Raw genomic sequence first — 16,346 nt, 5'->3', positions numbered from 1 at the left:
AGAGCAGAATGAGCTAGGCAGTGTGGACGTGCTTTCTGGAAGGAAGCAGTAACATAAGAACATGGCTGGTCATATCAGAGAGTTGGAAAGCGGCTCTGCACAGCTGTGTTAGAAAATTAGGTCCACTTCCTTGGCCTGGGGGATTATTTCTTTTGTAAGTAGGTTTCTATATGAAGAATAAAAGATATCTTGACAGTGGCTTTTCCTACCAAACTTCAACTATAAATTTCACTGAAATCATCATATGGTGTCTGGGGAAAGTATGTTTCAGTTGAGCAGTAGTTAACTGTTCTCCACAGGCAGGAGAGGGAGCCTGTCCCATCCACTGAGTGTTGGTTGTGACAAACAGTCTCTGGTCTTCTTGTGTTGTTGCGAGGCAATGAGGCGTTCAGAGCAAATGGTGGAACTTCCTTATTGTTGTGGTCCGTTCCCATGATTTCAGAGTGCACTTTAATTCTCAATCTGTTTCGATAGAGATCAACCAGATACAACCCCGGGGTTGCTCGTGTGTGTTTAGTTTTCCTGGCATGCAGTTTTGTTTTAACATGGGTCACAGTAAAGGATCATTTGTAAAAATAATGGATTGCTTCCTGTTTCTGCCAGCTGATTTGATCAGCCCAAAGTTCCTTAAGGACTCTGGATTATACAACTAGTGTGGAATCTGGGTGATACTTTCAGTTTGGTAGAAACTGAATTAACCATTTAGAGTCTCTACATCTCTGAGGACAACATGGTAAACACAGGCGTCTGATTTTGAATTGAATGAACTAGAAACTAAAGTGAACATTGAGTTTCCAAACAAGACTCAATTATCAGGTTTCGAGGAAAACCGATTGTTTTCATGAATTGATTGCACTGGTCAGCTATAACCTCACCAAGAGAGCTAAAAATATTCATTTCCAGTGTCACCATTTGAAATGTCCATATCTACCTGTGTTCAGAATACAGAGGGTAGGGTTTGGTTTTGTTCTCCTAAAGGAAGAGCAATGGTCTGAAGGCAGGGAGGTGGTCGTTTGCATCCTTTTTTTTTAAAGATTCATTGTAGTTTTAATTATGTGTGTATGTGTCTGGTGGTTGTGTGTATGTGAGTACAGGTGCCTGCTGAGGTCAGAGAGGGTGTCAGATCCTCTGGAGCTGGAATTACAGGAGTTGTGAGCCTTCTGATGTGGGTACTGGAAAGTAAGCTCTGGTCCTCTGGAACAGCAGCAGGGCCTTTTTCACTGCCAAAGCATCTCTCTGCCGCTTTTTTTCATTTTTTAATCTAGTTACTTGTTTTCTGGTTATTGATGTGTTGAATTCCTCCTCTGCTTTGGATATTTATCCCAAGTGTATATTGTACATTGGCCATACTTTGTTTAATTGGTCTAACTGACTTCTATGCCATTACCATCCTGTTCAGATGACTGTAGCTTTGTAATGTATGTTGAAGTCAGTTGATGTGATACCTCCAGCTTTGTTCTTTTTCTTAAAGATTGGTTTGGATATTTGGAGTCTTCTGTGGATCTGTGTACGGTTTATCTTTTTTAACTGTGAAAAACACCTTTATAACTTTGGTGGAAATTGCATTGATCTGTAGATTACGCTAGGTAGTATGGACATAGAAGTCTTCTTATTCATGAACATGGAATTGCTTTTCATTATTGATATCTTCAATTCTTCAGTATTTTACACATCTGAGTATACAGGTCTTTGGTTATATTAACTCTGTTTTTTGATTATGTTTATGTAAAGGGGGATTGGGGGAGGAGGTACACATGATTGCAGTACCAGCAGTGGCCAGAAGAGGGTGTCAGATCTCTGGAGGGTGGAATTGAAGTTGGTTGTGAGCCACCTGACATGGGTGCTGGGATCTGAACTCTGGTTCTCTGGACCAGCAGTAGATACTTTAAACTGCTGAGCCATGACTCCAACCCTACTGACTAAACCCATTCTTAAATTTAAAACAATGGAATTGCTTTCCTGATCCCTTTTAGGGAGAAGTTTGTCGCTGCCGTATAGAAACATGGCCGATTTTCTTTAAGTGTTATTTTCTTGTCCTTATCCTGCAACTTTAGTAAACTAATTTTCTCATTCAAACACGTTTCCGGTGTGCCCTTAGGACTTCCCTATGCATCTTACCCCACAATGGTTTAACTCCATTCTTTCTGATTTACAGACCTTCTATTTCTTGAACATAATTGCCTGGGTAAGGATCTCCAGTAAGTAGTATTGTCTTCTTCCACGTGGGGAAAGCTACCAACTCTCTGCCATGGAATATGATGTCAGCCCCAGGGGTATCATATATGGCCGTTGTTGTGAGACACATAACTTCTACACCTAACTCGCTGTGAAATTTTATCATGAAAGATGTCATATTTCTCTCAGATGATTTGTCTGCATAGTTGGCTGATTATGTAGTTTTTGTTTTCTATTCTTTAGGTGTGGCCTGGTGCATTTATAGATTTATATTACCTTTATCTATTAAAACGTGATAAGAAAGATAAAGAAATATGGAGATAGCTGAAAGGTGGGCTGGGAGAAGGGATCTGTGTACCTTGGGTTCATACCTAAAATATTAACAGTAACTTTAAATGAAAATGTATTCTCACTAAATTGTGAGATTCAATAGAGGAAAATTCCAACCATATCCTGTATAGAAATGTAGAAAATAAAAGAATAGGAAAAGTCTTATCTTGAAATTCTTGCCAAGAGAAAGCTGTTTTAGTTGGGTAATACTATACAAAATAGCCTCAAGAGAAAAAAAGTTAAGTAAAAATGAAGTGACTTGCTTTATAGTTATAAAAGTTTGCTCCTTCAGGCACTATAGGCAATATAGGAAATGTGAGCAGTGACATCATTACTAGTACTTCAGAGACTGAAGTATTAAAAACAGGAAGTTATAAATAACCTTATGCAAGTGAATTTGGAGATTCAAATGTAATGGACTCAAGCCCAGGGGGGAAATATATGAAAGCAAATTCGAGAAGAAATATCCTGGATAAGCTTGAACTATTAAATAAATTGAATACATCAATAGTTCATACTTTTCTAGAAAATAAAAACCGAGACTCAGTTAACTTCACAGATGAGAGCTAATGAATATTCAGAGAATATACAAAAATGTTATTTTACTAACCCTTCTCGATAGTGGGGAAGGGCCCATGCTGTGCAGCTCAGCAAAGTCTTCACGTACAAAGGAACTGAGACACAGATGAGAAAGGGAAGTGACAGCCCAGCGTTCCTCACCCGCACACAGACGTCTACCCAAGGATTGTGAAGAATGCTGAATGTCCAAGAAGGGCCTGTGTGGCCATAGCTGGGCCAGCCTGGCTTCCCTACCAGGTTGTCACCCCAGGACCTTGCATCACTGAGACTCAGTTTCTCCATCTCTGTGTTGCTCTCTCAGCTGCTACCAAGCACCCTGCTCCTTGGCCTGGAGGGAGCTCTTCTTGCCAGATGGGGAGGGGAGGAGGCTCCCCACCTGGGCAACCTGCACAGGACACAGGAGAAGCCCTTCCTGTCCCACTATGAGGAACTGCTTTGCACAGACTGCCCATTTGAAATCTGTTAAGTCTCCCCAAGTCTAACACAGCATCTCTATCATTTCAGGATCAAAGAACTCATGACATTAGAATTATCTAAACAATGGAACTCTGAATTCAGAGGTGGAAAGTCATTGGTTAATAGAACACCACTCCATTCCTGAAAGATTTTTCATTAGTTTCACCCCTCAGACTCCTAGAGCATGCTGCTGGGTGCTGAAGTACCATGGAAAATTCCTGCATTATAGCATGAGAAATTTTACAAAATGGAGTGCTGTGTGAGTTTCAGAATCTCAGTTTATATTGTGGCTGAAATGCTGCATTTTGTTTACGAAGCATTTGGAAGCATTTGCAGGGTATTGCTACCAAAGCAGCATTTCAAGTTGTCTGAAAAAAATCTCTTGTCATTCCCCCTCCCCTCCCCAAGCATTTTCCTCATCATCCAGGCCATACAGGAACTCCAGGAACAATACATTCTTACTGGACAGAGGAGGAAAGCCAGAGAAGCTCATTTGTTGTGACCAAAATGGAAAGAAAATATCTCAGCTATTGTTGTGGAAGAAAAGGTCTACAGGAAATAGTTGAATAGTCAGCTGAGAGATAGGAGCAAGAGAAAACAAGATATGACTAGAAAGAAAAACCTCCTCAGTTTTCACTCTCATATCTCTGCTCCATGTTAGCGAGACACAACGGGAGAGTTCCAGGGGACACCTGACCAAAGTTTGCATTTGGGCAATGTCATCTAACAGGTTACCATGAGAAAGGAACTGGCCACAGCAGAAGATTAAAAAGAGACAGAAACCCACCTCTCAGGAAATACCCTGACACACACATACATAAGAAATTGCATTGATTTCACACACAAAAAAAGACACAAATGCATGAAGGAAATGGTCAAACATTTGTTGATATCTGAAATCAGAGAACAGACCCACAGCTGATGTAAAACCGCCAAGGGCTTGGGACTACACTGTAGAGAAGATAAGAAGCAGCATGTCTAATTTATTATAAAGAAACATTTTGAATAAAAAAATATTGAATCTGAGTTAGAGATGAATTTGTTAAACACACACACACACACACACACACACACACAGAGAGAGAGAGAGACAGAGACAGACAGAGAGAGAGAGAGAGAGAGAGAGAGAGAGAGAGAGAGAGAGAGAACAGTAACTGGAAAAGAAGAGACCAGGAGGGCACGATGGCTTCTTGGGTAACGGCATGGGCTCACAAGTCTGACCACCTGAGTTGGATTCCTGTCCCACGTGGTGGAAGGAAAGAACCAGCTCCCTCCCAGATGCTGTAATGTACATGTGTACACTTCATGCGTGTGCATGCCCCCCCACATACACCATAAACAAATGTTAATATATAAAATTTTTTGAAAAGAGAAAACCAAACTCAACTAGGAATTATCAAAAACTTGGTATGTCTTCAAAAGAGAAATACCATTGGCAATACATTTCTGAAAATGTGTTCAACATCTCTAATCACCAGGGACATACACATAAAAGCCACAAAGTTGTGTCACTGAGGATATGCCGGGGTAGCTATTGTGGCACACGGTCCTCTAGACACCATGTGGCCATTGCCTTGTTGAGCAACGTGCAGCTGTAATTACTGGAAGGATACTTGTACAGAATTGAGCTCATTAACTTTCCATCATAGGGCAGGGGAGGGGCTCACAAAGCCCACCCCCTCCCCAGGGAGTAACAGTTAACAGTTGCTGGGAAAGAGAGTTTTTCCTAATGGGGTAGCCGCCCGGAAGTTGCTGCTAGTCCTGAAAGTAACTGCAGGTAAAGCCATGGAGTGGATCATTTCCTTGTTTCTGTCCTTCATTCCCTGTGTGGGAGAGAAGATGCTGATTCTGTTTCTTCAGGAACAAATTCACACAACAGCTATATAAAACGCAAGAGGGGTGTGGGGAGATGACTCCCCAGGCAGAGCCCTTGCCATGCATGTATGAGGACCGAGTTCAGGTGCCCAGATCCCATGTAAAGCCAAGCAGGCCTGAGGGCCACCAAAGATCAGAGGGTAAGATGGGGGAATACAAGGTGTGACAACTTAGCAGAGTGTAGAGTCATAAATTGACACCCTGGTGGGAGCCAGTGCCATGGAAGGAAAGCTGCATGTTGGTTGACTAATTCCTGAAGGCTCAGAGTAGATAACTGTGATGTTTAAAATACCCAGGAGGTCTCAGACCTGTGGGAACCATATAATTTTGGGATTTGTCATCCAAGGTCTCAACCATGCTCTCACTGTAGGTATTGTAGAAATAAAACAGAAAGCAGAGACCAAGCTCCACGGGAACTCCACAAGAGCACTGTGTTACTAACACCATCGCTACAGCAGCTAATTTTCCCTGGTACATTGTGTCCAGCTAGCAAGAAAAAAAAATATTACAAGACAGGCTAAGTGAGAAAGGCACAGCTTGAGAAGTGGAGCAAGCAACAGACCCGTGTATGCAGGGTTGTGAGGATCATCAGGTCAGCAAATTTGAGCAGCTACGACGAACACATTAAAAGTTCAAGTAGAACAAGTGGCCAACATGAGCAGATAGGGTACTCCTGGGAGGTGTGGGGATACTGCCCATCAAACTGCTCTAACAGAAATGAAGATGGCCTTTGATAGGCTCGTGAGTTACTTGAACGTGGTAAGAGTTTCTGAGCTTGAGGATATCTCAATAGAAACCTTTAAAGTCAAAAAGCAAAGAGAACGAGGAAAAATTAGTACGGAAGACTGTAGGACTCTACAAAAGATGTAACAAGAGTAACAGGAATACCGTGGGGAGAGAAAGAAACAGAAAGAAACTGTAAAAGATAACAACTACATTCATGTCAGACACCACACAAGGCAGGCAGGGACCTCAGAAGACACCACAGTGGATTGACACCTCCCTTGAACACACTAGTTAGGCATACGTTTCCAAAGTACAGAAAGTCAAAACTACTGAAATCCCGAGAGACGAGGAGAAAAAACAATCACGTTACTTACAGAGAAGGCAGGAATCGCTTCCAATTTCATGGAACCCACACAAACAGGAAGAGAGAAGATGTGACATCTTTACTGTCGAGGAGGAAAAAAGAAAGAAAAAATAAAAACACCAATCTGGAATCTCGACCCTGTGAGATTACCCTTCAAAGGTTAAGGAAAAGTAACAACTCTGAGACAAAAACAGCTGAGGAGAGTTGTCGTCAGGACCTGCCCTTGCAAGGACTGTGTTGCGTTCTTTAGACAGAAAACACCGCATCAGAAAGTAAGATCTGAATAAAGATGGCAAACAACTCAAATAACTATCAGGAAAATGAAGAACGTTTGTATGTTCATGCGGTGGAAAGTTAGCAGAGATGAGGTCGACAAAGGTGGTTTACAAACATGGGCGTGAATAAAGAAGTAACACTCAAGTGTGCTGTGGTCCATACACTTCATTCCCCAGAGGATCTTGGTTGTGAAGGGAGCGTGAGTGCTGATGTGAGGCAGAGAAAGAACAACCATTAGGAGGTGATGGATGTTGACGTGAAGCCTCGTGACTGGAGACTCAAGGCAGGCTGGGCTCTTTGCATTTTCCCAGCCTCACTGTTGGCTTTATAATGACTTGCTGTGCTGCACATTTATATCTGACGTGCCTCACTGTACGTGTGTTATGTTTACCTTAAAGTGATTCAAACTATAGCCAAGACTGGTGCCAAGCTTCACATCCTAAGGTCACAGTGGAAGGAGCGTATTGAATCTCATAAATTGTCTCTGATTTCCAGATGCGCACCGCATGTGTACACACACACACACACACACACACACACACACACACACACTCACACACATTAGATAAATTTTCAAATCTATTGAAGTATTAAGGGATGGAGCTGGAGAATTGCACAGTGGTTAAGAGCACTGCTTGCTCTTTAGGAGAGCCTGAGTTCTCTCCTTGCACCCACATAACAGCTCACAACTGTCTGTAATTCTCGTCCCAGGAGATCCAACACCCTCTTCTTGCTTCTGAGTACACATGGTTCACAGACCTATGTGGAGGCAAAACACCCATATATATAAAATAAAAATACCAGTGAAAAAACTTAGAACAAAGCCCCTGTTGTCATTTTCCTGTTCTAGGATCCTCTAATATTATTGAGGTACCCCATTTGTATTCGTGTCAATAGTTTGTGCATAACTTTTGATTTTTTTCATCTTCTATAGAGATCATTTTCATATATTTCAATAATAACCACATGGTAAATACTGTTTGAATTAAAATGGTTTTATGGATACTCATTTTCATCCACTGAGCTATTTGGATAGATTGCCTGTTTTTCTGATTGAGCTCTTTTGATGCTTTTATCCTTGAGATAAAGTTAAGATTAAGGTTAAGAGAAACCCACTTTTCGGGTCCAAGCCATAGTTGGGAACATAGGTGTTTCTGTTGATGAATATTCTTGGCTGTTAGCATTAGTAATAGAAGAGCTTTAACTATCTCCAAGTCTAATCAATAAAAGAAATGTTGATAGCAATGGAGCCTTTCGTGTGGCCCTGTTGTCTTGGGTACCATCAAAGTCAAGTCAGTGTATAGTTCCTACTTCCAGTAAGCCTTCAAGGGAATGGTGAATTGCCATCATGATCTAGGAAGTATCCCTCATTCCTCCTCCTTCTGGCACTTAGCCCCAGTGCCTCCAGGAATGAGCTTAGGTCCTCTCCAGACTGTTCACAGAATAAGAATACAGTTGGCTTTAGTTGGGTCTGGCCACATCTCTAGTGGTGTTCTAGGCCTGCTCACTGGCAGGAGAGAATAGGAAGAACAGCCAATGTGTGGGCTCTTTCGTAAGAAGACCTCTCATCCAAGTGTTTTCTTTCTTGTAGGTCATCCACACCTTCCTGCTCTTTCCCACTATTGAGCGGATGTCCGAGACACCCAATGGCAGGATCGCTACTCCACTTTTGTGCTGGTTTCGATACGCACTGTATGCTACCAGCTACTTAGTGCTTAAACCGTGTCCTGAAATAATAAGGTCCTTCATAACCAGAAAAGTCCTGGAAAGACTGAGCTTTACTGATGAAATTCCTTTGAAGAACCTTCTTCAACCATTCTGCCTGGGTAAGCATGTTCTTTTAAAGGTGTGTGTCTGTTGTCCTCTAAGGGACTGTTGACAGAATAATCTTGGAATGTTCATGAATATCAGACAGTTGTATGTTTGACTTTTTCTACCCTAAACGTAATCTAAGAATAGAACTTGAGATTAAGTGAAGGGAGTTTGTGTGAAAAGTGGATAGAAAAGCCTCAGGGAGCTTTTTGTTTTGTTTTTAAACATTTATTTATTTACTTATTTATTATTTATTTATTATGTGTACACTGAGTATTCGGCCTGCAGGCCAGAAGAGGGCACCAGATCTCATCACAGATGGTTGTGAGCCACCATGTGGTTGCTGGGAATTGAACTCAGGACCTCTGGAAGGACAGCCAGTGCTCTTAACCTCTGAGCCATCTCTCTAGCCCTGCCTCATGGAGCTTTAATGTTCTCTTCAGCTCCTGGTTCTGCACTGTGGCGACAGCATGGTGAGATGTGCCAAGCATAGTGCACAGCATGTGTGGAGTCCTCCCAGGCATCCAGAGGTGGCCAGTAGTTCAGTGTCTGCCACAATGGCCCCATAGAGTGCACGGGTTACATCTAGCTCATCTTTTAAGTCAATTTGGAAGAGTTCAAATTATGAGAGAGTAAATCTCACCATGCTAACATATTTTAGTACTGTAATCTTTGCTGTATATACTTTCAGAATATGCCAGCGATTAGTTTTTTTAATCTGTACTTTTGGATAATAATAACTTATTAGTATTTATAAATGTCTTAAATTTTTGTTCATGTTATTTTTTTTATTTGTATGGGTGTTTTGCTTGCACATACGTCTGTGCATCATGTTGACCAGAAGAGGGCATCAGATCACGATATGGAACATAAGAAATTTTGTCTTTCAATTATGCTTCTAAACTTTAAGTACAATAATGAAATGACAGCTATATGTCAAGTGAACATACAATACCTATACAATCACTTATTTTTTTGTTTAAGCAAGTCCTTATGTAGCGATATTTTCTAGTCTTTTGTACATGAGAGTTATAAATACCTCCCTAGAGGTCCCCTTGCAGTCACCAGTAAGGAAGGAACCTTCCTTGTAGTTGTAGAGATTGGCCTCTAGCTATGTACTCCAGCAGCCTCAACTGCAAGACAATTTAACCCCAGTACACATTCCCATTCTTGACAAGGCCAACCAGAGCCTTCCACGCACATTGTTGCAGGCTTTCCCCAACAGCCATAGTAGACTCACCATTTTCAAAATAGACCTTAAAACCAGAGTGAACATTTGTCATCTAATCAGAGGACCCACACGCAGACAGATGTGTTTGTGCACACAGCCCTCTTGCTGCTGACCTGCCTGCCTGCTTCATCGGGTCTTCCGATTCCTCAGCTCTGGATCTGGACTAACAATATCAAGGAATCAGTCCTTCAGTGGTCTCAGTTTTCCCAGTCTGTGTAACTTTGGTTACAGGGAAAGGAAGCAAGAACTACTTCTCATTCTTTCTAGTCCTTGGCTCATCTCTCCCTGGATATTTATTTAGTTCAATCTAGTAACACTGACCAATGTCTCAGATATCCCATCCAGCACATGACTTTTCTCCTCTGGCTCTCCAGACTCACTGCCTCATCTTGCAAAAATCATCACAGAAGCTGGCCCTGTCCGGCCATGCCTTTGGCAACTTCCTGAAACAGTGATGCTCTAAAGAGATGTCCTCAGCCTGATAGTGGTTAGGGGGCCCAACCACATCTCATGCCCTAGAATACTGGCAACCAGTATTTCTAGGAGCCACCTCAGTGGTGTAGTTAAGAAGAATTAACAAAAGATCATGTCAGAAATCATTCCCAGTGCTCTTTCTGGTCCAGCTACATCATCCCCCTGTGGACCTGCTCCATGGTCCGATTGTCCTTCAGAGGATGACCTTTAACTTGCCTGTTGGACTGCAGCCTGCCCTGTTGTGTTTGTACATTATGTAATGTCTGAGCTCCTGGAGACATCTTATGGAAACAAATGGCGGAAGTTGGCTAGTCCAAGTGGAAGACTGTAAATCCTGCCCTGTCTAGATAGGGCATCCTTCTGCATCCTTCAGTTTGTGTTCACGTTTTTGTTGTCATAGGCTCAGAAACTTCGTGAACCAAAATACTCAGTCATTTCAGGTGCTGCCACCCCTTGGCAAAGACGGCACACCAAGCCCTCTGCTCCACCTCACGTCCCCACCCTTCCTCTAGCAGTTCTGTGGCAGTAAAGTTCTTCTCCAGTGGGAGGGAGAGAAATGTCACTTCCCAGCTGGAGAGTGGCCCTCACTCAATGAGCATGTGCTATAAGCATTACCTCTGCATGCATCGGGGCATTAGATTGTAACTGGATTGTCTCACATGTTGTTCTGAAAGACTGGGCATGGATTTCCCCCATTAATTTCAACTCAGGAATGTGTGCTACTACACATTTTCCCTGGAGGGGGTGCACTTCCATTTCATGAGACATGGTCTTCCCACTAAGACAGCAGCTAAATTAGATTTTGGGATCAAAGCTACAAAACTCTTTGTAATCTATGGCACTTGTGCCCGATACAGGGAAACCTCCTGTGCATCTAGATGCAGAATGTGCCTCCCTTCTCCCCTGCGAGAGTAAAGCACCACATCCCCTTTGCTCCCAGGACATTCAGAGCTTTGTCCCGGCTTTGTTTTTTGTAGGTAGGAGTGAGATGGACCATTGTTACCAGGAAGTTCAATCCCCGTGGCCACAGCAGATAGGAAGCTGTTTGTCTCATGCACCAAGAAAGAGCTGCAACCCCTGTGCAGAAATAAGCAGCACCCATCCCCACAGCTGTCGGGCATGTGGACACTCCAGTATTCTCACTCTGCTGTCCTTAGTGGGCTTTTCTCCTGGTCAGAATCCCAGGGTCACGCACGGGACAGCTCCTACACCCTCCTCTCCAGCATTGACAGAGAGAAGGGCAAGAGCAGGAAAAAAGGGAAAGACTGGCTCCTACTTAGAAAGAAAAGTGTCTCCCACAGTCCTCTTCCTGTAGACTAGAAGCTGCGTCCCTCCAGGTACGGACGTTGAAGTCATTGGTTTTGGCTTTGAGTTTCAGGAGAAGAATTGAAGGGAATGGGTGCGTTCCTGTTGGTGTTAGGATGAATACATCACACCTGCCACATCCCCACCCGGAACTGATCCTGAGACCGGTAGTTCATAGAGCTAACCACCTTCCTAATGCTCACTAGCCAGTTAACACCACACCCCTTGACCACAGCTGATCCATCCTAGTGTGATAGCCTCAGACTAAGGCCACTGGTTTGATCAGGCTAGCCCTCTTGATAACTTACCTCAATTCACCTGTCTGTAGCATAGGCCCTCAGTTCCCATGATGATGATAGTTTACATTTTGAAGAGAGTTTAAAATGTAAGTTCTGCCCTTTGATTTCTATTAATGTTCATAACTCCATAGTCACTCTTCTCCTAAGGAGGAGTTAGCATACGCACTCTTTTCTGCCCAAATGAGTCTTGTGAAAACACCAGAAATTCCCTCCTGTAAACATGAGTGATGTGAACATATAGGATCTATTCGCCTTTTTAAAGATGCTTGGGGTAACTAGAGAAGTACCTCAGTCATGACAGACCATGAAGAACAGTCACAGTGTTGGTGATGGTAATGATTGGCAGTGGCTTTGTTTGTTCAGTTTTGGGAAACTGGGACTGTCAAGGAGTCAAGGCTAGCCCCAGACTGTCAGTCTTCTATGCCGGCCTCCCATATACTGGAATTGCAGTGGTGTACCACTGCACTGGGCTGGAACCATCACATTGAGCAGAACAGTACATATGCCCACACACAGTAATGCTCTACCTCCACAGTCCCCTGCCCTGATTAAACTAGGTCCATTTTCAGTCATTCTGTTTGCTTCAGGACCAACCATCCTTATCCTCCAGAATGCTTACACCACCAGACAGTTCCGGGACACGTTCCTGTGAACCCTACTAGGAGCACCAGAGCGCAGGCCTCCAAAGGCCTGCACAGCTGATGTCCACCCACATTCTGCTCGAAGGTTTTGGTGTATCTCTTTAGAGCCTTGCATTTTTAGTTGATTGTGGTCTTTCTTCCCTTGCCTCCTCCCTGGGGGTTACAAGTTCATGGTCGACGTCCACAGAAACACCTAGACACCTCTTATCTGTGCTTCTTCACCCACGCGTGAACCTGCATAGTTTATCTGTGTGCGTCGGCCTCCATCCTGGGTCTCCACAGTGATGACAGATCAGGGACCACTTTAGATAAAGAGGCAGGCTTTTCCTCATATCCCTCCAAAAGTACCTAGCACCATCTCCCTCAGCCCCTTCCCATTTATGTCACTTAACTCTTTCTTAATATAACTGCCGCAAGCAAAGCACTGGATAGACTGATGGATGAGGTGCAGCCCCTGCCCATGAGTTACCAGTGGAGCGGAGAGGCAGGTGTGGGCCATGTTAGTGTGTCCCAGCGTCTGCTGTTGGAAGAACAGGACGTGACTGATACTTAGAGGAAATCAGACCTAGGTCAGTTACAGAACAGAGGGGACTAAGCCTGAGTGTGGACGGCATAAGAGCAGGCCACAGGAGTTACAGAACAGAGGGGACTGAGCCTGACTGTGGACAGCATCAGAGCAGGCCACCTTTGTACAGAATGCAGCCTTTCTTGCAGACTATGAGCACTTGGAAAACCCAGTGTCACTGTGCTGTGAGGTCAGTGTCCTATTGGCCCTGGACTGTCCACCTCGCTCAGCTGCCCTGAACCCTTCAGCCTTTCTCCTGGACACCTGAAGGACACTCCATGGTGACACTTGAAAGTCAGACATCAGGAGGTGGTCATAGCAGCGAGAACACAGCATTGAGCTCCTTGTGAACCGTTGTGCCCTGCATTTAGGCTTTCATGAAGCCTAAGTAAGCCGCTGTTTCCTGTGTCACCTTTTGTGTTTTCATTTCCTCCTCGGTCCTTGTGCTAGACCTTTCCTTCTCAGCAGGGCCTGGAACTCGGGAATCTGCTGGGTATCAGGCATGCTGATGACAGTCATTGCCGAGAGCAGTGTGTTTCCACTGAGGGAATGACACTTCCGGCTGGTACTATTATTTCTGACCCTGTGTTGCACTGGGAGCCTTGCTGAGAAATGACAAATATGCCTTACACAGAGCAGTTGCCTGAGGAGGAGGAGGGGGAGGAGGGGGAGGAGGAGGAGGAGGGGAGAGGGGGAGGGGAGGGAGAGGAGGAGGAGGAGGAGGAGGAAGAGGAGGAGGGGAGGGGAAGGAGGAGGAAAGGAGGAGGAGGAAGAAGAGGAGGAGGAAGAGGAGGAGGGGAGAGGAGGAGGAGGAGGAGGAGGAAGAAGAGGAGGAGGAAGAGGAGGAGGGGAGAGGAGGAGGAGGAGGAGGAGGGGGAGGAGGAGGAGGAGGAGGAGGGGGAGGAGGAGGGGAGAGGAGGAGGAGGAGGAGGAGGTCTTGTGTAAGAGAAAGGAGAAGTTTACTGAGCTGAAAAGTGATGAGGTAACAGTAGAAATAAAAGTAGGTTGGAGTATATTCTCAAGGACAACATTTTCAGACATGAGAGCATTTCCAATGGTTCAGATTTTTTCCTGTTCAAGTCTGTACGCATTTCGATGTTTGGCCATCACCTCTTTCTTGTTGGTTTCTAGAAATTTTAAAACATATGCAGTGCTTTTGCCGTATGGTGCATGTCTGTCTCCTTTCTTAGATACTCTCTTCATTCCCACAAGGGCCAGCTTATCTCCTATCCTGAAGACCTGTGTGTCCACATCTCAGCTCTCCTGTGTACTGTGGCCATAGCTGAGTGTAGCATGGCCAAGCTAGCCACAGCTGAGCGTCTGACTTCTTGACATGGGGTTCCAAAGGCCACCCTGAGTCCTCCAGCTCCTGTGTTGTTCATTAAGAGTTTTTCCCCTGCTCTGGCAGGAACAGTTTCCAGTTCAAGGGTTGTTCCTGCAATCCCTTCTGAAGTTTCATTCCCTGGATTCTGACTGTCAGTCACATGACTGTGCTGGTCAGTACTCAGCTAGAACTTAAGGATGACCCTTGTCGATCTCTGAAGCCTTCAGTGACCGGAGCTCTCTCCTCTCCATTGCTCTGCTCTGCCAAAGCCACTGCGCTCACCTTCCCAGAGGCCCTGTCTCCTCGATGCAGAATGCAATTGAGTTGTTTCAGTCAGATAGGGAGGATGATAAACATACACACAGCGGCCTTTGAAAGGAGAGGGGATTGCTTACAGCTCCCAGTAGTGGGGAGAGGCCACACCAGACAGGTCCACACAAGGAAGCACCCTTACAGGTCAGGAGGCAGAAGGGACAGATGACCCAGAGCCTGTGGATTCCAGGGACGATGGGATGAGGCGGGCTGGGCACCTGGTAGGGGAGATCTAGGATTGCCTATCATTATATCTGAGGTCTCTGTGTGGTCTCTTGCCTGGTCCCTATTAGCCCTGGGGTAATTTGAAGAAGAGAAAGGGGATGATGCTAGGATGCTCTGTTGGAGTTTCCAGAGAGTAAACACCTGGGTTTGAGACTTTTTGGGGTGGCTTGCATAGGAATGGTGTGTTGTTCACTGAGGAATCTCTCTGACCTACAGGGTATGGATTTCTGGGAATAGGAGCTTTGGTTCCATACCCTCCATTTGATAACTCTCCAGCCAGGGAGTACAGTAGAAAGGCCACCTGGAAATGTTGGATGCTCACTGATAAAGCTCTCATGAGGGCTGTAAGAAGGCCTAACCACTACATGGCAGCCATGGAGGGGCCTCCCAAGGTCTCACAAGTGTGACTTGAATTCTACTTCTCTGTAGCACCAAATGGTGACTCGGTGCCTTGTAGATGGTATTTTGATAAAATCTTGTAGCCAAGAAGTATCTCAACTTTGGCCAGTGTTAGTCAAAATGATTTCTGTATTTAATCTGTAAATGGAGCCATCAAGTCTTCCTTGTGAAATCTGAGGAGTGCCCTGTTTCTAGATGTTTCCAGAGACAGAAAGTGTAATCTCTTAATGAAGACTTCTGAGTTGTAAAAGTGGCAGCCAATGTGTTTAAATTGCTTGTTTCCAAACCCCTCCATTGGGCAAATGCCAAGTGGATTTTCATTTCAAATGGCAATAACTTCACATAGCTCCTCCACTCCTGAGGTGAGTAAGAAGGACTTCATTTGCCCTCTTGCCAAAAACAACTGAAAAAAAAAAAAACAAACAAAATGTGAAAGCAAAAGTTGGTAAGACCCTGGATGCTGGCGAGCGAAAAGCAGAGGTTCTAAGAGAAGAGGAACCAGTGAGGTGAATTTACAATCCTCTGCTGCTATTGTTTGATGTTCCCAGGCTGTCATGCAGGGGGAGGAATACCGGAGAAGCTCTTCTCACTTGCCCGAAGGGTGTTGGTCATGCTCTTGGGACCTATGATGCATTGGCATCGTGGGGCCTTGCTGGCCAGGGTCGGCTGCCCCTCCCAGGGTCAGCCAAACCCTGGAGCCATAGTCCTCTGTAAACACACCTTGCCTTTGCAAGCCTGCCAGAGAGCTCACAGACATCTTTTAGACCCGCATTCCGAACATCACATAGCACTTGGCTTCTCGAAGACGGAAGCATGAATTTGGTGAAATTGACATTTGTGTTTCTTCTGTATATTCTAAGTGTTTAACTGTTTGTTTCTTTGTCTTTTAATGAAGCTAATGCTGCCTACCTCGGGAGCCAGGAAATGATACACGTGAGGAAGAGAGATGATGAAATCATAAAGGAACATTTACCTAAG

The 16,346-nt window shown here is 44.5% G+C and overlaps 1 protein-coding gene across 1 annotated transcript in view; it reads left to right on the top strand.

Moving 5' to 3' along the window:
• Ldah (lipid droplet associated hydrolase) overlaps window positions 1-16,346 on the top strand; it is a 67,070-nt gene that overhangs the window by 42,694 nt on the left and 8,030 nt on the right. Inside the window, exons 5-6 of the mRNA XM_036171182.1 lie at window positions 8,373-8,607; window positions 16,264-16,346. Of these exons, the coding sequence (XP_036027075.1) occupies window positions 8,373-8,607; window positions 16,264-16,346 (318 nt within the window). The remainder of the gene's footprint in view (window positions 1-8,372; window positions 8,608-16,263) is intronic.

The sequence above is a fragment of the Onychomys torridus genome, chromosome 21 (assembly GCF_903995425.1).
Source record: "Onychomys torridus chromosome 21, mOncTor1.1, whole genome shotgun sequence".
NCBI lineage: Eukaryota > Metazoa > Chordata > Mammalia > Rodentia > Cricetidae > Onychomys > Onychomys torridus.
The sequence above is the reverse complement of the archived record's forward strand: the minus strand, read 5'-3'. Positions and strand labels throughout refer to the sequence as shown.